This window comes from Tinamus guttatus, unplaced genomic scaffold, assembly GCF_059628265.1.
Source record: "Tinamus guttatus ecotype Peru unplaced genomic scaffold, ASM5962826v1 Tinamus_guttatus_pri_ptg000010l, whole genome shotgun sequence".
Taxonomy (NCBI): Eukaryota; Metazoa; Chordata; class Aves; order Tinamiformes; family Tinamidae; genus Tinamus; species Tinamus guttatus.
This window is the reverse complement of record NW_028288544.1, coordinates 3,758,784-3,784,007: the sequence shown is the minus strand read 5'-3', so window position 1 is coordinate 3,784,007 and position 25,224 is coordinate 3,758,784. Positions and strand designations below refer to the sequence as shown.

Genomic DNA, 25,224 nt, shown 5'->3' with positions numbered 1-25,224 from the left:
GACAACCTAAAAACTACATTATTTATCTAGGATAACCCTCAGTAGCCTGTAGCTGACCTCTCTTAGAAGCTGTTCCTCTGGTAAACAGAGTCACACGAACTGTGAATGCTCAGGCGATGAGCTTGCGACAAGCAGTGGTAGAGTTTCACCTTGTGGGATGCAAGGCAGGTTTTGCTTACTGCAGAGGATAAGACTGTATCTTTTTGGCTAAAGAAAAACACACCTCCCACCTTTTTTTGTGTTCCATAATTGGGCTTGGTTAGGGTAATAAAGACTGTGTCTCATCATTAGTGCCAAAAAATGAACTCTTACAATGTCAAGCGTGATGGCAACATCTTGGTGTGACTATGAGGATGTGCCTAGAAGAGACCCCAACACTGCCTACAGTCTTGTTAGATGACCAGGGTTCTTCTCAGTGCAGGTGGCACTAGGCTTTTCTGTAACTTACTTTCTTCTACTCTAGGAAACAGCTGCGAGAAATTGCCTTACCTCATATTTTCCTTTCTTCTCCAAGGGCTCAGATTCAGTCTCCGCAGGCACCATAACTTTGTCCCCTAGAAGCTCCTCTAAGATGAAGACAGTTTCCCAGTTGCTATAGTGACGAGCTGGGAAAATATCCGAGTGCATGCTGTCACCAAAATAAACAACCTACGAGGGAAGCAGCAAATTAAAAGTTCTTTGTATTGAGAAAAACAAGCAAGCCGTATTTCAAAGACAGAAAAAAAGAGCTTTAAAGCAAACTAATAAAAATTCCTTCATGTTTACAGCTGGCCACAACACACATATCTTATTAATGCTATAGTCTTGAGTTTTGTTTTTCCTTTTTTTTTCCAATCAGCTCCCTTCCAGCTTCTCCATAAATAAAAAGGCTAGCCCTGCAGACCTTCGTATTCGACCTGCCAGTTCCAGGTTTGGGACTGACACACAGGACAGCACTGAGGTTTTTGACGGACTGCAATAGCCTGCCAGGAAGCAGTAGAAAAGCTTAACAAGAAAATATCCTAAATAAATGGAATGCATTTTGGATGGCTCTGGAAGCAAAGAAAAACACAGCATCTACTGCTGATTCAGAGCTCTTTGATACCTATGTGGTATTTTACTCATTAGGACCAATGTGCTCCTGCAGTCTTCACTGGCATTTGCTCCCAGCCTGCACTGCAAATGGGGAGATAAAATGATCCTAGTTTTCACTTATGCCACCTTTTCATCCAACTCTCTCCTCGGAAAAATTATAGAAAAACACTTGGTAAACTGGGAGATGATGAAGATGCAGGCATCTTTAGCATATGCCGATGCAACTTTTTTTCCACACTTTTTTTTATAGCAGAAGCAGCTACATCCCCTGACATCCTTTTAGCAAAAAGTCTATTTACTAAGACCTAAATAGGAAATACTATGCACTGGGAAAGGTGTACAGTGAGTTAAGAAAGAAGTGTCTCACCTTGTGCAGCGACTGACCATCTATGTAAATGCTAGCTATGAGGTGGAATGATCAATTCATCATAAAAGCGCAATGAAATTTCTCAGTCCAGGGGATGGAGAATGCAGTCAGATGTGACTGATCACATCACTAACCTTAATGCAAGCTGATCTGGTGAACTTTTAGACTGAAATAGGATGTTTTCAGGAAAATTTGGCCATATTTATAACATACCTTGGGGTCCAACTTGCCAGTCATCTTCTTCAGTAGTTCATAAAGATGGATAGCATTACCTTGGGAATACCAGCCAGGCTTATCTAGGGATAACAGAGCCTCCTGCTCTTCATCATTCTCTGAAATCACCAAGCAAAATCATCTGCTGTTAATGACAGTAGCACATGCTCTGGTATTTGTGAGACATGTGAGAAATGGCATGTTCATAATCACAAGACATTAAAACAGTGCCAGCATCTGGCATGAGCTTCAACTCCATATTCTGACCACAGGTTCAGTCAAAGTAGAGACTGCTCATGTACAAAGAGGGGCAAGTAACACGTGACTTTGTTTATTATTATGTTCAGGAAGCAGGAAATAAATAGTGAAACGTGTGAGAAAAGAAGCACCCAAGTCTCTTCTGCAGGATCTGTAGAAGAGCAGGTGAAGCAATGTGATGATAGGCTTCACCTCCCAGATATTTTACCAGTGAAGGTAGAAAACCACACAGATGAGAATGATGGAGATGCTGCCACAAATGAAGGGAGAATGTAAGGAGGATGGGGCTAAACTCTTCTCCATGGTGGCCAGTGACAGGACAAGGGATAATGGTTACAAATCAAAACATAGGAAGTTCCACCTCCATGTGAGGAAGAACTTCTTTACTGTGAGGGGACAGAGCCCCCTCTGGGAACAGAGCCCTGGAACAGGCTGCCCAGAGAGGTTGTGGAATCTCCTTCTCTGCAGATCTTCCAAATTCGCCTGGATGCCACCCTGTGCCACGTGCTCTAGGTGTCCCTGCTGGAGCAGGGGGGCTGGACTGGATGATCCCTAGAGGTCCCTTCCAACCTTAACCATTCTGTGATTTTGTGATCTAAGGCGAAACCATGAGGTTTGACAGACCATAAGCAACATTGTGTACCCTTCCTCATGGGGAGAATAATGGCTACTCTTAACACTGACATAAACAAAACAAAACAGGTTGAGGTAGTTCTGATGACATCAGACAACCTTAGATCAGAACAAACAACAAGTAGTTCTGGCTATCAACCAGTTCTGGAGAAATGGTGAGCAGATGATATTGCTGCTGACAATGTAAACTTTCTATATATATTCACACTGGCAGCTGTCAGCTAACCACAAAAAAACAGTAGAACCTGAAACTTTGTGGTTATCAACTGACCGTGACATAAGCTTGGTTTCTAGCTGTTTTTGAGGCAGCTGCATCTGTCCTGCCTATCTAACTTTATTGTTCATTCAGGTCCATGTGCTACTGCCAGATGAGCTCCTTTCAGCTTCAAGATGGAGCCAAAATATTAGCCCTAGTGAAATGGTAAGCTGGGTTTCCCTCAAAAATATTAATAGCTTCTCTATCAAAGCAGTTAAACAAAAAGTTGATTGTGTTATTCAATCTCAATGAAACATGCATATTTTTACCCTGGTGAAAAGGGGGTACAAGCCTGTACAGTACTTCAGTCTGACTTAGATAGAGCACCAGCATTTAAATCTTTCTCCAGCTTTATACAACTCTTCAAAATACTTAAAATGTGTTAGGAAGAAGATTGAGACGGAGTGAGTAAACTTTGCTTGGTTGGAGGCTGCTGCAAACTAAAAGGTAAATTTTGGAAAAGCAGATAAATGACAAGATGGCTTTATGTTTAAGAGCAATTAAGATGTATATGGCACAGTAAATTGTTCCTTGAAGTAAGAAAAAAAGAGGAAGAAAATCTTTCTTTAATATTATGGATCTAAGAATTTGAATAAACACAAGATTTATTCTCAGACAAAACAGTTCTATATTAAGGGTGTTTTATAAACTAGGAAAAAACAAGGTAATTCAAAGTTGACACTAGCAACTCATGCGGAACTTATATCTTTGCCTTTGTTCTCCTGCAGTAATCTAACAACAACAATAATAATAAATGGTAACATCCATAAAAGAAAGACTCCCTCATTTTACATTTCCTGGCTTTTAAAATAGTTTTGACCAAACAGCTTTACATCAAAGATGTTTTCAAAAATTTTGGGGGGTATTTTTAGACATATTTGTAAGGCTGGCTGAAAAAGCAGACACAATATTCAAGCAACAGCAATATGTAAAAAGAGCACTTATCAAAACAAAACTCCTTTGAGCCGTTACCAAAAAGCTTCTTGACATTAGTAAAGGCACACACAGCTATCATGGTCCATGACTATGATCTGCCCATTCAGTCACTCAAGAAAAACAGAGCTGGTACTAGGGGGGCGGGCTGGAATAATAACCTTACTGTTGTATCTACAAATCATATGTATTACAGTACAGGAGGTTCCGGCAGAGAGCAGGACACTGCCTTGTTACCTCTACAGAAAGGCATGGGGCCAGTCCTGACTGAAAAAAAAAAAAAACACTCTAATTACAAGGTAGAAGATCTCTCACTCTGTATGATACATCATTGTCACTCCTAGCAGCACTACTCATCTCACTTGATGCATTCGAAAGAGAGGTTTGTAATTTATAGCTAGAATCTAAATTATTTGGCTGGGCTCATTGGAATGCACCAGAGAGAGCAAGAAGCATTTTCTACAGATGCCAGCTCTGGCCACTGACTGTAGAAGGATAGTGATTAAACTAGGATCTTCACAGTTAAGTATTTGAAACTAGTCTCCCTTCCCTCCTCTATACAGAGAAGCATCAAACAGCATTAAGATGTTGCATTCATTATAGGAACACTCATTATGGGAACATTCATTTTGGGAACAATTTTGGAAGATGTTCCAGAAATCTGAAGAATTGGGGAAGGTCTCTTATGATATTTCAGTTATAGGGTTACAGGACTAATGGATCTTAACTTGCTTCCTGGACTACCTTGCATGTCTGCTTGTGCCCAGAGAGCTATTTTGTGACTGATATGTGGCTGATTGTGTCAATTTTATTGCTATAGTCTAAAACAGGAGCAAATTTGCACTTAATGGGGTTTCTGTTTCACCAGGTCATTAAGGAGAAGGGTTTCAAAGTCAGTTACAAATTTTTTTTGTGACCAAATATACTCATGAAAATTACTCTTTGGCACTGGCTTTAAGGCCACTTGCAGCAGTTTTGCCATGTAAAGATGAATATATAGTAGCTTAAAACACCCTAATGATACAATTTACTTTGAGATTGTGTTATATCCTTGAGACAGCAGATAAATGATCATACTCAAGAAATCTCTCTGGTGCCTACAAAAAAGCTGCAAAATGTGATTTTGATAGTTCCTAATGTATCTTAGAGGTTCCAAGTGTAACATAGCTTACACTCAATCAGACAAGAGGAAATCTGTTCCTGACCTTCCTTCCATTTTGCTGTTATTGATTCCTGAAAGTTCATTCAGAGGTCAGAAATGCTATAAATATTACTTCTACAGGAAGAAACATATATACGTGGGGATGCTAATGCTTCAGGTCATATCAGATGGGAGGAAAGGGAGACGTCCTGACAATTTCAAACGGACTGGATAACCAAAAAGAATTTCTTAAATGATTTAGATTGAGTGACTTGCTTGCTTCTGAAGTCTAATATATCACTGCAACTTGGATTACTGGCTGCAGGCTGAAAACATGCCACAACATGAAATGTAAAAATATCATGCAAGTTAAATTAAAATAATTAAAACCAGAAAACGATTCTATTAACACACTCACCAAAACCACAACAGTGATTCTGGGCAATTTTCCTGAGGGGAAATTATTGCTCCTTTCTAATAACAACGAACGCTTCACTCATGCTGGGGCAACACTAACACCCCTGGAACGGCAATCTGCATACTGTGGTGTTTAAGAAGGAGGGAAACACATCCTGATGCAGAAAGCCACTCTGATCACCAAAAGCAGATACAGTTTTAACAATAAACCATTTCACTAACAAGTGTCCTTTTTCTTTAAGTGCCTTAAAATGTCAGTTACAGGTTTGTAACATGGTGTGGTTTCATTCTAAAAGACTATGCAGAAAATAATTGGCAAAGTTTATTCTCATATAAATGACAATCAATGACAAGTTACTTTGGCACAGAATTGCTCTCTGAGAAGGACTACACACACTTGCTTACTGCAGTGTGCTTACCTGTGTGTTCACTTGTTATACCAACCTGGATGGAAATCCAAATACATGAGGTTTTTAAGGTTATGTCCACACTGAGTGTTAAGCCCAGGATTTGAAGCTGTCCTTAGCCTGTCTGATATTTATCTTGTGTTAAAGCAACCCATGGGACAGGCCAGCACTGTCCTTCTTCCAGGACCTCGAAGTGAGTTTATGCTTCGACTGTTATCCATCTACAGTCAGTCGCACCTACACTGAGGTGAATTTTCATCAGGTCAGCCATAAGGCAGACTGTCCCCTGTATTGCTTTCTACGGTAGGTGTCCATCAGACACAGGTGTGAGGACCTGCAGCTGGCTCATCAGTCCTGACAGCGCTGACCTCCTTGGCTGGGCCGTCACTGGGGAAGAGAGGAAACCCAAGTGCCAGCTGCAGTTTCTGTACAAATCTGCATAAAAAGGCTACTAGAAAGACAGGCAGCTCTTACAGGCTCCCTCTACATATACGAGCGCAGCACAGATGTGAATGTGTGTTTAGCGCACTGAAGTCTCTGTTCAGACTTCAAGAGCCTGTTATAAAACAAACAAATATTACGATTCACTACTGTCATACCGATATACTTCTCTGCCTTTCAAAGTAATGCCATTTCAGATCTGGAGGACATTAATAAAAACGCTTTGGTTGTATTCCGAACTGGCTTGCAAGCACAGATAGCATTTCCAGGTCACTTAAGAAATACAAACTCTGCCTTTTGGCATGGGGTCCGGGCAGGAAACTGTGTTTTTTTACGGTGAACTGCAGGGAACTGCATAAGCAAAATACGTCCAGTGACTTCTTCCAGTTGTAAAGGTAATGGGAGGGCATGGCAAAAACTGAAGAGTTCCCCTACGGACCATGACCTTTCTGAAAAAATTAAGTACTTATAAGGTTGGTGAGGGTAAAGGTTTACAGCATAGACACACCATAATGCTGGCTAGCAACCCAAATTCCTAATATAAAGAAACCGCCTTTCTTGACTGGCCGTCAGTTGGCTGCATGAATTCTGCAAGGCCGCAGTGTCACTGGCTGGTCTTGTAACTCCTGCAGCATGTGTGGCCGAAAATGAATATGGCTCAGAAGCCACAGAAGAAAGCTCCATGTGAAGCCAGCCCAGAGAAAGGGGGATGAACCTGGGTCACCGGCGCTTCTTCCCGCTGGGGACAGACGGGGCACCTCCATGGAAGGAGGACAGAGGCTGAGAGTCGGTGGGGATGTGAACCCTCTGCACCGCTCTGTGACACTATGGCATTAGCTTTTACTGAAACTCAACCCTCCTCATCTGAGCCTCATCATCCCTTTTCAATGCCATAAGCCTAATTGCAATTTTTATAACAGCTGATGGATAATGTGATACTCCACGGCTTGAGACAGCACACCAGCAATCCTTACCAAATGGCACCGCTGAAATTGGAGTGGGGTGAGCTCCCTCCCTGTGTTCAGACAGAGAAAACATCCCTCCTGCGTGAGCAATCCTCCACTGGTCACGTAGAGATCTTGATTCTCGGAGTATGAAGTTGGAGTATGTAATTTATGTTGGAGTATGTAATTTTTCCCTTATCTGTAGCTGCTGAGATGAAATGCTGGGGAAACCTCCCCTAGGCATGCAAGCCATCCATTACACTGAAAAACATTTCTTTAAATTGAGGGAATTCTGTAAATTTCCCTCCCTTCTCAGTTCATTGGCAGACCGAGTGGTTACTGAAACTTTAGAATCATCTGCACTTTCTCAGAGACAGCATGAGGGAGGACTTAACTGCTGGTACAGATTCATGCGGGTATTACTGTGCCTTTTCACGCCCCTTGAATTAGTTTTGTGCCCTGGAAGCAGCTGCAAAATCCATCAGCCCTATCTGTGCACCAGCGCTTGCTACTCTGACTGGATGACTGCAGGGAAGTGATAAGAAACAAATCATTCCCTTAGCATGACGAACTGTAACAAAAGGTTCAAAAGTGGCCGGTGATTTGGACTGTGTGCATTTTTGGCTGCCTAATCTGATTTTTCAGAAAGTGATTCTGAAGATCAGCCCCCCCTTCCTGCCCTTGTGTCATTCTGCCCTCCTTGGGTTGGCTTATGCTTGATTAAACAATGAGAGAATCAATCAAAATGGAAACTCATTCTTGAAAAAATGGGATTTGAGCTGGGAAACTGGAATTTTACATAGGCAGTAACACACTTGACTTAGTAGCTCTAGCTATAGCATATGTACTTGTGCATATGGAGAACTAAAAAGCAGTAACCCCCAAAAGCTAACAATATTCCAGAAGAATAAAACATAAATTGAGGTTTACATAAATATGCATATATATAAATACATATGCATAAATAAAGGTATAAATAAAATAAAGATAAACCATTCTGTTCAAAAAAATAATAGCAATTCATAAGTACTACTTTTCCAATTATCAACATTTTCTTTTCTCATGACAATCTCAAGTTCTTTTGCTCATTTATGAGGGCTGGTAACACCAAAGTACAAGACAGCATGCTTTCAAATATCTATGGGCATATGAGAGTCATAAACTTCCTAGAGGAGAGAATGAAAAAAAGATATGCACAGTTTTACATTTTCAGTTTTACTGATATCTTCCTTTTTTTTTTTAATTGAAAACTGCCTTACTATGGCAGGATTAATTGTACAAAATATTAGAATATGTACAGACAATACTGAAGTTTTACTTGTTTATAAGAAAATTAGTATTTCCATTGTAGAAGTTATTTTAGTAAGTTTTGATTTCAGTGTTACAGGAACTGAAAACTACATATCACTACAGTTTTAGCAATTTGCTTTCAAATCTGTCAAAGCATTAAGTTCTCAGGAATAGTTTGGCTAATGAACAAAGTGTTTCTTCCATTTAAAAAGACTGATATGATGAAACAGAAGCAAGGCCTTTTTTCCTGGTTTTGGAAATGATTCATATCCAAGTTCCAAGAAACATATTTGCACAATATATTTCATACAGAATTGGTGAAGTCTATAATTTCATTTAACTCTCCAGAACTTCTGCTTTGCGGAACAAAAGAGGGACAGAAAATAAAGAACTTAATTTATTCTTTGCAGTTTTCTTGCAATTTTTATACAAAATTGGGAAGTTTGTAGTGGTACAAAATGGCAAGATGAGAAAAAAAAAAGCTTTCTCTCCCAGTGTTAACTCTGAACCTTATGAGTTTTGTAAGAAGGCTTTAGAGCCTCATAAATGAGAGGCTCCCAATACGCAGATATTATGTTCCCAGATGATCCTATCTTTATTAATGCTACATTGACCCTATTTAATTAGAGATAGAGGGACAGACTCTTCCTGAAAACAGTTCAGATTCAAGCAAGCATGGCCAGGTGTGGTAACTGGGTGGGGGAAAGACATAATCCTTTCAAAAATTGGTATTGCATCTCAAGCAACTTTCTACGACCTTTCCTTTTAGGATATGATTCACAGTTACAAAAAATTCAGACATTTTAAGGTGTCTCTTATGCTATTGAAGTGCTGGCTGTCCATGTTATATTGGAGCCAGTTTTTAAGAAACAGAGGATGAACCAATTAAGCTCCTGTTCTACCATGTGGGAATTTAGAAAGAAAATGACCCAACTGTGGAGAATTTGCAAACCAAAGAGACAAATTGTTTTGACTTTTATCTGGGCAGAACTATGAGCAACCACTGGAAAGACATTACAATATTGTACAAAATCTCACAACTCTGTAAGAATTCCAGAGGATCTCTTGGGCCCCCTGCATCTAGTAAGATACTTTTCTTGGTTTACTTTCCAAAAGTCTTTATTCTTGAAATTATGGTGGAGTAACCTAGAATGTCTAGTTTAACCTGGGCTGTGATGGGGAACTATTTTGTCCTTTTTTTGGACTGTGACTATGGCTCAGCAGTACAGGTATACAGAAAAACCTATTCTTCACAGGCAGATACTGGGGCTATTAAGCTTGGTGGCTACATGGGCTGTGAACACTGAGCTGTGGATAAGCATTAGAGAAGAAGAATTAGAGAAGCTGTCAGGGTAAGATTACCACATGAACCATGTGAAGATACTGAAGCTATCGGGAAATGGGGCAAGCTGGAGGGAAGTACAGAAGATGAGGTCACCAGTAAGACATGACGACCTAACTGTCACTTCAGCAAAATGTCTCAATTAATTTTAATTATTAAAATAAAATCAGGACACAAAGCAACTTTCTTAATCACTGCAGACTTTAACCTTGATTTATCTAAGACTCCAGAGCAGTATCAGCTGAAGCAAGGCATACTGGAACTTGCTCTTGGCCCACACTCCTGCACAGTGAAAAGCTACAGTGCAGTCTGGTGGGCAAAAACTTCCTGCCATTCATTTACTTTGGCCTCAGATATTAAAACAATAGTTCCTCAATCCTCAGTTAAGATAAAAAAAAATCAATTTCTTGATACTAAAGATAAAAAATACATCATGTAAGTGGGAACAGCCAATTTGACTGTGAACAAGCATATCTGCATAAGACAATGTGGACTCTGCTGGAGGCAGCCTCTGCAAAGGCTGCAAGAGGCCTTCGATGTTTATTTTTTCAGTTCCCTAAAACGTGTTCTTTTAAAGAGCGTAGCAATTGCAAGATAGATCTGAATACACATAGCTATTGCACATGCTCTGCTTGGAATACAGAATAGACACTTTCATTAACCTTTATATGAAAAATGTTTATTGAGCGAAGTTCTCTTAGTTAGAAGAAAAACCCACTCTTGGTTTTTTCTCAGCTGATTATACTACCTAAAACTCCCAATTTGATTTTATTGAGTAATTCTGCTTGAATTTCCAGTTTTTCAAATATCATCTGCCTTTGGCAGGGAGCAAATCCCAATTTTACTTCAACCTCGACAGACTAACTTAAGATTCAAACTTGCACAGTAATAAAATAAAATAAAATAAAATAAAATAAAATAAAATAAAATAAATCTTTAGGAAGGCAAAACAGTTTTCTTCTTGCAGGGTTTGTTCATATAAGTTACCTCATAGCTCTGATCAAGGTTTCACTAGACAAACACATCTTGCATTCAAGCACTAGCCAGATGATTTTATGCTAAAGTTGTGCAGCTGTTTATATATATATATATATATATATATATGTCAAAAAAAGTGGAGAGGCTGGGATACACACTGCCACCTTCTTATATTAGCACATATTCCAAGTATCTGGAGAAAAGCTTGAAGGAAGAACTGCAGACAAGTAATGTTCCTCTATGGTTTATTCTGACATGGAACATAAATCACCCATGCAAAATGGGAAGCATAGGAGGAAGAACACAGACATAGAGGAACTGAGACATAGCAAGCGAAGGCAAACTCCCTGTCATATAGGTTCTCCATGCAGTAGTTTTCTGTTATGCCTGTCCTGTCTGTTTTGCCCAAGATTAAATCTCCATTGCATTTGTTTGCTTTTCATGCTTGCGAGTATTTGCTGCTTGCTAATTTTATTTTTTTTACAGATTGCTTTTCTTTATGTCCAGAGCAAAGAGCACTTCCATTGCTTTAGGGAGAAAGAAAAGGGGAGAAGAAATAACTAGCTGCATCCAAAATAACTACTTATGTACATGGACATGAATGCAGAATCAAATAGAAAACAGTTTAGCAAAGGGAAGTAAAACAGTGCTATGTAATAGTTCATGTAGAATGGATCCTAGCAGAGAGAATAAGACTGTTTTGCTGTCTTCATTAGGAGATACGGTATGTATGTTACTTGAGCATCTAACACTATGAAATTTATTTATAGGGAATACAGCACAATGCTATTCTTCACGTAAGAATTAAAAATACATTACAAATATTTAACTCTAAAATGTGATTACCAATATCTTAAAGTTTCATTTTACTACTGTTTACTTTAAACTCGGTATAAATTTTATTAAAAATTTAAATTAATTGATTTTAGCTACTACATGTACCTTTTATTAAAAAAGAACAACAACATGGAAAGGTATGTATTGTTTTGGTAACAAAAAAATGTAAATAGCCTTCTGTAAGTTAATGATTTCACAAGCATACAATAGCTGCAGATAGTGGTTATTAGAAACTTGCTTTCTGATTAACAGACTTGCTCAGGTTGGGAAGGCTAGGAGAACCTCCTAGAATCTCTCTCCTCCTGTACGGAAAGCTAGGGCTTCCACATTTTTTGCTAGTAGTAAAAAGTAGGTTTGGAACTGCCTTTTAAAGAATTCCTCTCTGTTCCTCTTATTATAAACAAAAAAACAACAACAAAGCAAAGCAAAACAAACAAAAACCTCTCTGAAAGGAAATTTCTCAACATAAAGAAAACTTGGAATATGTTAGCTTTTTCCTTTAGTGATACTCAGGTATCCTCCACCTGGTAATTTGTAAAGTAAATTCATTTCCAAAGATGCCATAGAAAGAAGAAAAGAAAAATAAAAGACCCCCCCCCCCACCTTAACTGCAAATTGAAACACAGCTGTATAAAATAGCTAGCAACTATCTTCCACTATAGAATGCAGACACCGCTACTAACAGTTTAGAAAAATATAAACATTGCAGAATATCAAACATACCAGAAAGACACAAAATATGAAAACCAACACAGTGGGTGGTTTCGCTCAGTAGCAAATTGATATTTGCTCTGCTCTGTTGTCTCCCTTATCTTAGGAAAATGTTCAAGAGGCACCAATATACGGTTCAGCACTTAACATGCTTTTGAGCTTCACAGAATCTCCCTATGGAGACAAACCTTGGTGATGTTCATATATTATCAGCGAATACCAACAGGAGTTTTGCAGTCTTACTGCACTACCATTAGATTCTTTTAGTATATTCTGTATTTTATTCCATATTATTTCTGTCACGTCTAGGGGAAAAAAAGGAGAAGGCTCCTTTAAACACCTGGTTTTGCGCTATGAATATTTGCCATGATCATCGCACACATTTGTCTCTATTGCACAAAGTCTCCACCTGCCTGTATTTTCTTAAGCAAAAGCACTAGAGAAAAGTATTTTGGAAGTGTGCTGGTGAGTAATTAGGTGGCAATATGACAAGCTACTCCCCAATGTGAGGAAAAGGAGAAAGTCAACTACGACCACCCTCTCCCGATGGCCCGTGCTGGAGCCGCATCCAGCTGCCAAGCAGGACGGTCCCTACACAGCTGGCTACTTGCTTTGCTCTGGGGTAGCCTGGCTCCAGGGACAACATTGGCATTTCTGCCATAGATCTCCTACATGGGAAATGAGCCTTAGCATTCCTTTTGTGTGGAAGTGTTAGGACGCTCATCTCTTGAGATGTAAGCACAATTTTGTGGCCCAGTGGACGAAAGTCAAAGGAGAGTCAAAGAATGCAGCAAGGCTCGAACAACTGGCAGAGATTTCAGACGTGCTCTTGGAGGTCTGCTAGGCTAGGTGTGCATCTGGGCTGCCAGCAAGTGGAAATTGGAAAGAGTTAGACCATCTGTGCCCCAAATCTGTATTAAATCTTTTGAGATATTGTATAACTTACTTCATATTTAATAACCTGAATGAAAAACATGAGGAAATTAATGTTCTAAGAAAGAGAAAAAGGCTTTATGTGTCAAGCCTTCAATCTAAGTTTTGAAACATTGTAACCAGGCTGAGTTGGAAGAAAGGCAATAATTTCCTTCTGGAAAAGTAAGTTTAGCTACTCTTCGCTGAGATGAACAATATGAAAGATTTGTATCTTACATATACAAATCTTCTTAGAAAAATATTTTTTTTCTAAGAAGTAAAGGGGAAACAATCCCCATGACACTTCCTATAATACGCTTCTCCAGTATGTTATTGGTGTAATTCTTGTGGTGTGCAAAATCACTTTCTATGTATGTGAAAACGTGACTGACCTCGTTTCTCAGAATCAAGAATATTGTGCAAGGCCCCCATATGCAGGAATTTCATGAATAAAATCACTCGCTACTATTATTAAAAAAAAAGGGAAAAAAAGGAATGATCTTGGAATGTTCAGCTTCAGTCTGGCAGTATCACAGAGACAGCCGGGAGCTGAGGACAGGAAATATATATAAATTCTTTACACCGCAGATAGGAATCAGTTTAGAATGAAAAGAAAAACTCTTGGGGTCACTGTGGATGAGTATGCAATATCTATATTTAAGACATCTTGAGTCCTAATTGACCAATAATGAAGGGGTGAAGTAACAGAGAGGAAGAATACAGTATATCACATTTACCTTCTCACAGTTTGCAGTCTGTAAGAAGTAATTCCCTTCTGAACATCAGTTGCAGAGGACTTGTTACCGATCTAAATGAACACTTGTGTCCCATAATCACTAAACAGCTAAGAAATGCCAAAATTTTGTGTTCTCTGGCCACTGATTCTGCAGAACCAGATAGTTCTCTACCTACCTAGGATTTCTCCCATGCATGATAAATCCACACCTGCTTTTTATTAAGCTCTCCTATGCCGCTTAATGCATTGTGGATTCTTCTGGGTGCCTCATGAAGATGAAACAAACCTTGGTATTTAGAAACTGGGAAACTGAGGCAGAGATTCACTGATTTATCAAAATAAGCCTTATCTCAGCCCAGATTTTTGTCATGATTCCCAGTTGTATTCTCAGCTCCTTTTTAGGGCTTCCTAACCAGGCCCTTTCACTACCTTCTTTCAGTAGCAGTATAAAAAGCAGCATAAAAAGCAGTATGTGCTTTCTGTGAAAAATAGTTCTACAAAACTAACCTTAATAAAAGTTTGACATTTTGGAAGAATGCAAAACAGAACTCTCAAGCTTTTTAATTAAAACCAACACATACGGATTCATGGAAACTATGCTGAAAGGAAGCCTTCTGCAGTGGCTGCCAGCCCTGAATCTGCCAGGAATGTACCATACACAACCCTCTATTTTTGCTCTTTTTACTATAAACTGTCTCACTCCAAATTTCTAAGCAAATTAAAAATCAAATCAGAAGGTAACTTACTGGGTTCTCTATTTATCTACTCTATATCTCTACTTTTTTTTTGAATCCTATAAAAGAAAATAATTACACAGATAAGGAAAATACATTAAAAAACTCCAAACTTTTATAAAATCTATGTGACACCAAAGAAGGAGCTTTTCCCCCCAAATTATACTGCTATCACTTTCTCCCCCCGCCATGATGTTGGTAACCATTTTTTTCTTCCAGAAATAACTTGTGGAATTTGACAGCTATTTAAAGACTACAATGCAAAGTTTAACCTAAAGGCCCACCAACCTAATTCGCATCGGGTTGCACTGAATCTCAGCGCAGTGGGAAATCTGCCGACTTGTACTGAAGTGTCCCACAGGCAGCCAGTGCTTGGCTTCTGCAGGAACAGACCTGCACAGATTGCAGCTTTCTGCTCAGCAGGTAGCTTGGAACATCTTTGGTTGCTTAAATATTGGTGTATTTCAGTTGCTTAAGTACTGGTGTAATTCAGCATTTGGAAAGCCCGATGGTGCCAGTCAAGAAGGTGTGGGTCTCCCCTAGATCCTTTGCTGTTTCCAGAGGCCGGTGTGGTTGGGCTCCCTGGGGCTCTCACTTTCAGGAAGCATCGCTAGGGAGCTGAATTGTGCACTATGGCTGGGGATGAGCTCTGCAGGCAGAAACCTAACGTAAAGAGCCTCTCATGGGACACACAGCCACAGCAGATGGCAGTGCAAAGTCAAGAGTACATGTATTCAATGAGCAGCACTTCCATTTGGGTATCCATACAGTTCTCCACTGACTCCATTCGCGAGCTCTTCACTTACTACAATGGGAGTAATATCTAAAAACCATAGCTACAGTGGTTCCTATGCACAACGGTTTCTACGGTAGGTTTATCAGCTCCATATTAGCCCATATTACTTGAAAAACACGCTGTGTTTTTTAATTAATTGACCTTCCTAAGTCTGCAAGCTACCCTACCTGATCTCTCTGATGTTTCAGATACAGTTCAGATGGGACTCAGTATCACGGTTTCACTCTGCTAATATGCTGGACTCCGCAGACACTTAAAAATACAGTAGCAAAACTGAGAAGCAATCACAAAACTATAACTATTTTCTATATATCCTGTCTGTCAGTGAGTACACTGAATGTGTTTAAACAGAATTTTATAGGGCTACTTTATTTAATGTTGTTCATAGCTTACACAGCAACTTTATATTATTGTTGTTTTCAAATGGTGATGCCACCTCTTCAGCAACTACATTTAAAGCCTCATCATTAGTTACAGATTTTGCAACCTTCATCTAAGTACGCAGGGTAGGAAGACTGAAATAATCCACCAAAATAGGAGGGTTTTTAGCATGGTTCTCTATAAACACTATTGCTTAATAGTCAAGTTACTAGGTCCACTTACTTAAGCTTATAAAGGGTATATCAGTGAACCATGAAAATAAAACCAAGAGAAATAACTGCAATTATGTTTTCTTAATTCTCCCTTTGGAAAAGGCTAAAATGACTCTCACAGTCAAGAGTCTCCCGCAGTCCTTTGGCAAATACAGTTTAAAGATCTTCACACTGCTTCTGGATTAGGTCACAGAAGATCTTAGATATGTAGATCTCTTAGAGGGACGATTATGAGTAAGTCATGCAATCTGTCTGTGCTTCAGTTTGCTGGCTCTAAGAAGAAAAGACAGTACTTCTGCTTTTCTATTATTTGTTCATCTGGTCTGCCTGTGGACTCCTTGAAGACAAAGAACTGACTCTTATCACGTGGTTGCACAATACCTTAAACAATTGGGCTTCGATTTTTATCTGTGCCTTGAGTATAACACAATATAATCAATAAACAGAATTTTACAGTAGTCTTTGTTACTGCAGCTCCTTTTGAAAATGAAAATATGCTTTGTGCAGACAAAAAAAATCCCTCTTTGGAGCACTTGGCAATTATGCTAAACATGTTTTCCAATTTTAACAAAAGGAATATTGTTTATATCCAGTTTTTGAAAGCAGCAGCTTTAGTTTTCTTTGAAATAGTTTTCTGTAATATTCTTATCAGTTTAGTGCCAAACACACTATTTAATATCAAAGGTAATCAGCTGAAGCAACCCCTGCTGTCTTTATACAGAAATATTTTGCAATTTTTCACTGTTTTGATTTTTGGATGAATAACTTCTTATTCCTTTTATCCTCTAAGGTACTTTGAACACTATGCAAACATATAAGGAATGTGGCTTGACAAACTTACTTTATGTTTTTCTTTTAAAGAAGGAGGAACATTGGAGAACGAATCCATAGTTCAGCATTCATCTTGATGCTCAGAAATGAAGATATGTCATATTTCAGAGTTGATTTTTATTTTTTCTTATAAGCAAGAAGTTGCTTACTCCTTGTTGCAAAGGTAGAAATAACAGGGCCTAATTTCCTATTAAGTTGTGTCTTGGACTCACGGAATGTTTAATAAGATCTCAGGGATGCTTTCCCTGTAGCTGGATCATTTATAACCAGATGCTCCTGTGTGGATGCTCTAGTACTGAATACCAGGTACATTTATACTGCAGCCTTTCTAAGAGCAGGGCCTGACAGACTCCTTTTTTTCCTCCATAGCCTGTGTAATTTGCAATATTTCTGAGAAGACTAGGTCACACTCAAATTTGGTTGAAATTGGCTTACAGATGGAGGTTAGCAGTATGGGATAGCCAGAAATTCCTACTAGTACATGCCATGTGCACAAACCTCATTGTTTTGGGAAAACAGACTAAATGTGGAAGAACTGGCCGGTGTTCTGGCAGCTGTTTTGGCTAATGTGGCTGAGGCATTAGTCAAAGGATCTTAAGAAGCAGCGTCCAACTAAATTTCCAAAGCCTGGCTGAGCCTCATGACCAGGTACCTCCCATCTAGGAGGAGAGATCGGCTGAAGTCCCAGAGCTTGGTGCATGCTTCTGCCACCAGATTTACAGTGAATTGCCTGAGTGGTGCCAGCACTGTGCCCTCCTGACTTGCCTGCTAAAACTTTTAACTTTTCACTTACTGAGTTCCATTTTTCCCCCTTTAGGAAATGTGACATGCGGGCATGTGTAAAATGTCCAAGTGCGAACAGTCATCTGTGAGAACAGACAGAAATGCTGCAATGAGAATTTGGCTTTCTAGCACCTTTGAAGCAACTACCAGTGAATCACCTTCCAGGAAAGACCCTCCATTCCTTTTCTCTGGAGAAATAAATGGTCCCTCTGCTCAGATTGCCAGAAAGGAGGTACTGTAATGGAAAGTTTGGCTTGCTTTGGTTGCCTACCACACAGTTTAACTATTATGGTTAGTGGCAAAGTACAGAAATTTGACCCCAGTCTAGCTATGTTGTGGTAAAAGTGGATATGTTTACAGTCAGTGTAGAGCGGCCCCTTGCATTATTTTACAGCATGATTATAACGATACACTTTCACATAGTAAAATAAGTTTACTTTTACTTTAGTAATTGCCTCAGGAGTTTTTTTTTTCCACCTCTCTTCCTTCTGCTTCCCTAATGTCTAACTATTTTGGTATCTATGCAATGGAGCAAAAATGTTCAAAAATGCATGTTTTGTTTTTATGAGGTAATCACCATCAAATAAAGCAGCCAAAGGCTATTAAAACTATCAGAACCACATGAAGCTTTATGGCAAGGAACAAAGATTTTTTTGCTGTCATCTGTAGAAAAGACAGTGTGCCTGTCTATGACTTTGGCAACTTATTCTGTAAAAGGTTGCAAGAATGTGCTGGACCGGCTTAACTTTGCTCTTTGCATGTGTTTTTGTTGTCTGCACATAGGCCACTGTCCTGAATAGGTAAAAAGCAAAATCCAGGCTGATACCATCATCTAAGACTGTGTTTAGCAGGTGTGAAATAAACTGTAAGAAAAGAGGTCCTTAACTACAGGACCCCATCTTTCCCATCCCGTGACTTAACTACAAACTCGTTGACCACACAGTAGGAAATGGTCATCTTTCTACTTTCAAACAATTCCCAAACTGTTGATATCAAGAGTTCTAAGACAAGGAGTAACTAGCAAACTTAAAAATGCTTAAATGGTAAAGCCCTTTGATTAGTAGGTAACCTACGCTCTTCCAGTGTCAGAGGCGTATAAATAATATTGGGAAACCAGGAGTCCTTGAGACAGCTGTTTACACTGTCAGAAAAACTTTGCTGAGTGGCTGATATCTGTGCAAATGCTGTAATCCAAGCAGAATAGTTTTAGACTAAGATCATTTAAACAAATGATGGGAGGTGAAGGCCAAGGAGCCTGATGATGCGGATTGTGGAAACATCCTCTTTATTTCTTGAGTGTATGATAAATAGCTGTATGAAACAACCTCTGTTTTATGAGATTAAATTTGTCTGCATATGTCACCGTCAGCCCTACTGGCCTGGTGTTCAGAAAGTGGAATCAGGCACTAACCATGCTGCCCAAAGGACATCAACTAGAGGAGTCACCTTCATATGGCACTTTCATGGTCTTTTCGGGTTTTCATAACAACACTGAAAACAATAAGGATCTATTACCAGGTATTAGGATCTCTCTATATGAAGCCTTTCATCACCCATACCAAGCTTTTGCTCAATTTTTTTTTTACTTTTTTCCCCAGTGAGAATCCCTATCAGAGATAAGAGAAGGGAATTATTCCTTCTTGGTAACTTGGCCACAGAACAAGACATTTTCCCTTCAACTAGTGGGTCCTCTGCTTTTCCTCTTCCTGGCATTAGAGATTTAGGAGACACTAAATGTTAACATATTATAAGGTACAAAAAGATCTCATTTTGAAAACTAGACTATGGTTAGTTATAACTTTCCCTTTTCTATATACCCAGAAAATATATCAAAAAACAGTGGTAATACATTGTATGGTATTTCTGAACAAGATTTCCATCACAGAAATGGATTGCTTTCAGTCTACTGTGGGATGTTATAACAATATAAAGTCACAATATAAAGGTTTAGAAGATCGATGTCTTTACTACTAGACCTTACTGCTCCTGCATAAGGCAGTCCTCAGCCAGTATATCCTTTGCATGCCAGTTTGTCATGAGCTCTCATCAAATATGCATTATTATGTAGTCTTGCATTATAGAATATTTCCAGACAGGCTAATATTGAAGTACTTAGTAATATGAAGAGAAAAAGCACTCTCTCCAGAAAAACAGCAGCCAGTACAACTGCACTGAATAAACTGGCATGCAAGTGACAGCTTGCATTGCCAAGCAGTAAGTGAATTTAATTAAACACGAGGCACTGCAGGCGTAGATAACACAGGTCTCTTCTTCTGGTAGTATTGCTATGCTGTTTGTATCTTCTGACAAGCAGGGAAAACAGCCTTTCCTGGACTTCCCCTCCGGATTTCCCTCCCCTCCTGAGCCCAGAGATCCTTCCTGGAGGGGCAGCTGCTAAGTGATGGATGGCAAACTGGGAAGCACCAAGCTGGGCAGTACACTGTTAGACTTCTGTTAAGCCTCACACGTTAGACCTATTTCCCAAATCTTCCTTAATACAATGGTAGAAGAGGTGAGAACCCGTGCTGAACCACTGAAGAAAAAGTTCTATTTAATCTCAGCAGTAACTTGAGGCTGAGGGATTTCAGTACAGACCAAATTTTGGAAAACCTGCCAGAATCCATTAAGTCTTTGCACACTGTGTTCAGCCATATATGGCCATAAGCCATATATCTGGTAAGTATTCACAGGTGCAGCAAAGCAGCAGATCCCTATCAGGAGAGTGAGCTCTCTGCCAAACGTCAAGTTTCTGCATGAAAACACTAACAGCAATGCTGTTGTCTTTGAGATGAGCTAAGGACTAAACCTAAAGTAATTTTAAATTAAAACTTGAATTTACATCTAAATCTTAAGATATGAAGAACCAAAGACAAGATCAGTAGAGAAAGATGATTGGAACAAAGAATAGCAATAGAGTAATACAGTAAACAAGCAAATACTTAAATGACTGTATTATAGTGCTTACAGCAGCACAGTATGATCTGTTTCAAAACTTTCATGTTTTCATAGACATTTCAGTTTTACTTAAGGCATTTAAAATATTTACTGGTTATTTTTTTTTATTCTTCTGCTTGGAAATATCAAAGTCTTTATCAGTGCAAGTCCGAATATAAAAAGACTGACATTAAAAGAAGTTAAAAAACTTACTCATTTAACATCCTGGAAAATGAGGCCATTCCCTTTCAGATCCCACTCTGTGGGCCTAAAAGACCTTCAAATGTAAATGTATAAAAATAACTATATAGGGTCAGTCCTGATCTCCACCCAGTTGTGAATCCCATCTTTGGTGCAACAATCAAGCCCAGATGTCTTGCAAAAAAAAAAAAAAAGAATTAAATGGCAGACATAGGATCATATCCTTCTTAAGAAGTCCTATTCTTAGGCCATTTTATATCCTCTTCCTCTTTTTTTCTTTTCTAAATGCTCTTTCCAGCTTATAGCATTTTCCTGTATTTTTAGAAGGCTAAAGAAGAATGATTGAAGGAGAAAAAAAAAAAAAAGATGAAGTGATATCTTAATAATGGCAGCTACCAGAGAACCATGAAAAATTGCAGGATCGAAAGAGATTCCTAAATTGGAGGCTACATCATGTAGGAGAGCTGGACAGAAAACCAGACAGCTAGGAAAGTGGGCTTTGAAAACCTGAGAATCTCTACAGTAGAAGGCAAATAAATCTGCTTATCTAGGTGTTTAATAAAGGCACATGATTTCACATAAACTTCACATCCACTTTTATCCCAAATAAAGTTCTTGTTCTGTGCATATATGTGCACACATATATGAAGACATATCAGCACGTTCATCCTTAACTTGCATTGTGCATTCACACACTGAACAAATGTTCAGTGAAAAAAAGAGAAAGAAAGAGAAACAATTTCAGCTCATCAGAAAGCCTGACCCAAATAAATAGTTCTTCAAGTGAAAATAAAAGTCTTATTTAGGACCAAGTGAGAATTACCTGTACACACAAGCTTGTAGAAGGCTTTCAAGGAAATTAAGAGTTGTCTTTAGTTTTTTTATTTTAAGTTCACATTCTGAAGACTGAGTTTGACAATAAGCAGAACTGACAGTCAGGTTAATAATCTGGCCTACATTAATAAGTGATATGATAAAGGGAAAACTATTGAAAAAATGTTACAGAAATCTTGGTATACCACAGAGTATGAGATGAGTCAGAACTGTATTTGCTACTCTATATTTCCTACCGTCCTGCATAGATGACATTATTTTAAGTTGGCTCTAGATGTTGAAAGAATGAAAACCCTACATTCTCAACAAAGCATTTTCTCATATACATTGGACAAAATCCTTAGCCTGAATAGTTTAAGGTATTTCAAGAATGATAAAAAAAAAAATCCCTACTTAGAAGTAACTGTAACTTGGGGAATAACAAGCACATGAGATATATTATGGGGTATACATATATCTTATGAGTGAAGTTGATTTCATTTAACACTTATCATAAAATATGTACTTTCCTATATAAGCTATACTTAATAGTTGTCCTGCTTCTTGTTCTCCTTTGTATGTTTACTGAACACAGTGGCCTTTTTGAAATTATTCACCGAAAAAAGTTATCCTTCTCTTTAGTAAACTTCAAAGCCTTTCCTTTAGAAAATTCTCAGCAAAAAATCCTCTTACACATAAAATTTAGCTCCAGTACACAATGCAACATTTGTGGTGTTTGAAATTAAGAACATACTCTATTTTGTGCCTGAAGTCCATTTATAACACAAATTCACTGAAAAAGAAGGAAAAGCCTACTAGATGTATTATTAGGATTTCTTTTTTCTAATTCAACCCTGCTGATGGACAGAAACTCAGCCCTGTAGAACCGCATAAGATTCACAAAGAATGACTTCAGTTATCAAGGGGAACACTTCTTCTGTGGTATATATGTCCTTTTACAGAAAATTCTGTTTGCATGAAAATGTTAGCAGACAAGTGTCTCATCAAAAAGTCTAGAAAAGTCAAAATTTTTCTGACCAGATCAAACTTATCACTTCAGGTTCAACTTCAGAATTAACTTTGAGACTTCCTGATCATATAGAAAGGCGTCAAAAAGCTCAGAACATAAAATGTGTTCAAAGTCAGCCTAGAGATCTCTAATAAAAAGCAGATGATTTCAGAGAAATCTGTCTGATTTTACAAAGGGTAGCTAAGGAACCTTGTCAGCAAACTGATGGCACTGGCAACAGCCCTCAGCACGCTGGGACTGCTTTTTGTTTATACTTCAGGCTGCAGACCTGATGCCTGGAGCTTCTGCAACTTCCACTTCAAACTGGGACTTGGAGAACTCTTCCCTGTGCTGTGCCTCAGAGTCAACATCATCTGGGACTAACCACTGAGTGAAACAGTTATTGAATTTACTGCTGAACGAATGGACATCTGGCTTGTCTGCCCATGCTTCCTTTGCACTGAAAACACGGGTGTCTGGGGTGCATGTCCTCTCGCTGTGTTCCTCAGCACTTTAGGATGGACAATGATCATTTCACCCAGGTGCTTGCAGACATCAGGGCACATGTTTCCTTTCTGAGGCAATATATGACAGTATTTCAAGTATATATTCTGGACACTTCCTTATATAGTTGTTTCTATTTTGATGGTAAAACTTTGCACACTCTTAAACTAGTTCTTCACCACTTGAAGACATGTCTCTAAAAACCTCTTCTACATGTATAATTAGTTGTCTTGAATGTACTGGTTAGACATTTTATTGATGACTGCAGACAAACTTAAAAAAAATCATTCAGAGTTTTGTAGTTTGAGCAATTATTTATTTGCTGATTCCTCTAATTATGTTTGTATCTCATAGCTCTTTAGATAGTAATGTCTCCAGAAGAGAGAGACATACTCCTTATTCTACATTAATAAAGTATTCACATAATGAGCAACCAACTCTCACTTAAGTGTCTTAGCGATGCCAAAATATAAAAGGAATAAAAATCAGCAAGTGAGCTGAGACTCTAGAGAATGCTGTTCCTGTTTTACTGCAAGAGAAACAGCTTTATGAACACTGGTGGTTGTGAAATAGTTTCCCGTGGTTCTCAGCTGTTATTAAGCATCCAATAATGTGATTAAGCTAATGCTAGACAATAGTCCTTGATGGAGGCATTAATTTGAGGTCTTTTCCCTCTCTTCTGCCTCTTCTTTGTAGAAAACAACAACAACAACAAAAGACTTGTAGAAATTTCTTGGAGCTTTTTGGCTCTCTATTATATTTACTTAAATTGAACAAAAGGTTCAAAAGTAGCTAGTTGGTCGCCAGCTGACAAAGAGACACAGCAGGATTTCCTGAGGAAGTGAGGCTAATCAGATTGTTTAAAAATATCCAAAATGAATTATGTCTTATTTTCAATTTTCATTATATACATATATATAACTAAATTGCTTATAGAACTGAGACTGTATCACCTTCTACAGTTTTTCTTTTTTTAATTTTATTTTGTTTTATATAACCAGATTCAATTTCCCTTTAAAGTTACTTTGCCTTAGATTGTCAACTTGGCGATTTCCTATTTGAACTAATCCTTTAAAATGACGTTTAAGACTCTTCATATTTATTTTTCCTATATAAATACTTAAAATATTAAAATACAATTTCAATATATATTTCCACTGCTCATTTTAGTTTCGCTGTAAAAGGTTCACAGGCACAATTTATTTTGGGCTAGAACAGCTGACTTTCCTGCCATAAAATGCTAATATACAGTTTAATATATGCTGACTTACCGTATTTTGGATATAAGATTGATTTTTAGGATAGAACTTAATCATAAGAATATTTAACTAAATGCAGAAAAATTACTTGACTTCATGCGTATTTCTACTAACATTTGTGGTTTAACAAACACTGCTCTTGTAACTTTTGTTACTACCTTATTTACCTAGTGGACAGCATTACCAAATGTTTCACATTGTTTTAATTAAATTAAATGAGTACAGCAGCACTTCCTTTTAGCCTACACTGTCATTAGCTAGCCAAAGTACACACATCTAATATTGCCAGATTTCCATCTTAAATAATTTCCTCCAGCTTTGCAACTGTATTTATATCATTCTTTGAATTTCCTTCAAAATTCTAAAATATTTCTAGTATTTTTTTCCAGAACTAAATTCTGCTTTATGTGTAAGATCTTACAGTACAATAAAGATTAAAAAAAATAACTTTTTCATTAATGTTGCAATCTGAGTCTTAAATAATACAATTTTTCCTTATTGTCCTAGTTCTCCATTTCTTAGTAACATCTTTGAAACAGAGCCCTGTATACCTTATTTTTTTCCACTGCTAGATTATCAAAATATATTAACATATATTATTTGGCTGGTTCTCTCATCACTCTATTTTTTCTTTTTTTTTTGGATAGAGGCAAGAAGGTGAGAATGGGATTGTGACTGTAACTTACCAAGAGTTCGGAAAGGTCTCTGATTAGGAGTATGGGAGAAGAAACCAGGTTTCAAAGCATTTGTGATCACAATATCAAAAAATTCTTCAAAATCATGCCTAGGAAGTAAAGGAAATTAAATTAGCTAAGGTAATTAATTAGCTACTCTGACTCTTAAGACTTAAGATCACATAAATAGCAAAGTGACAAAA

The 25,224-nt window shown here is 38.2% G+C and overlaps 1 protein-coding gene across 1 annotated transcript in view; it reads right to left on the bottom strand.

Moving 5' to 3' along the window:
* The window catches only part of NT5DC1 (5'-nucleotidase domain containing 1), a 130,136-nt gene that overhangs the window by 18,307 nt on the left and 86,605 nt on the right, over nucleotides 1-25,224 (bottom strand). Inside the window, exons 8-10 of the mRNA XM_088522713.1 lie at nucleotides 25,034-25,131; nucleotides 1,655-1,773; nucleotides 490-648 (exon numbers count right to left, since the gene is read on the bottom strand). Coding sequence (XP_088378839.1) covers nucleotides 490-648; nucleotides 1,655-1,773; nucleotides 25,034-25,131 — 376 coding nt within the window. The remainder of the gene's footprint in view (nucleotides 1-489; nucleotides 649-1,654; nucleotides 1,774-25,033; nucleotides 25,132-25,224) is intronic.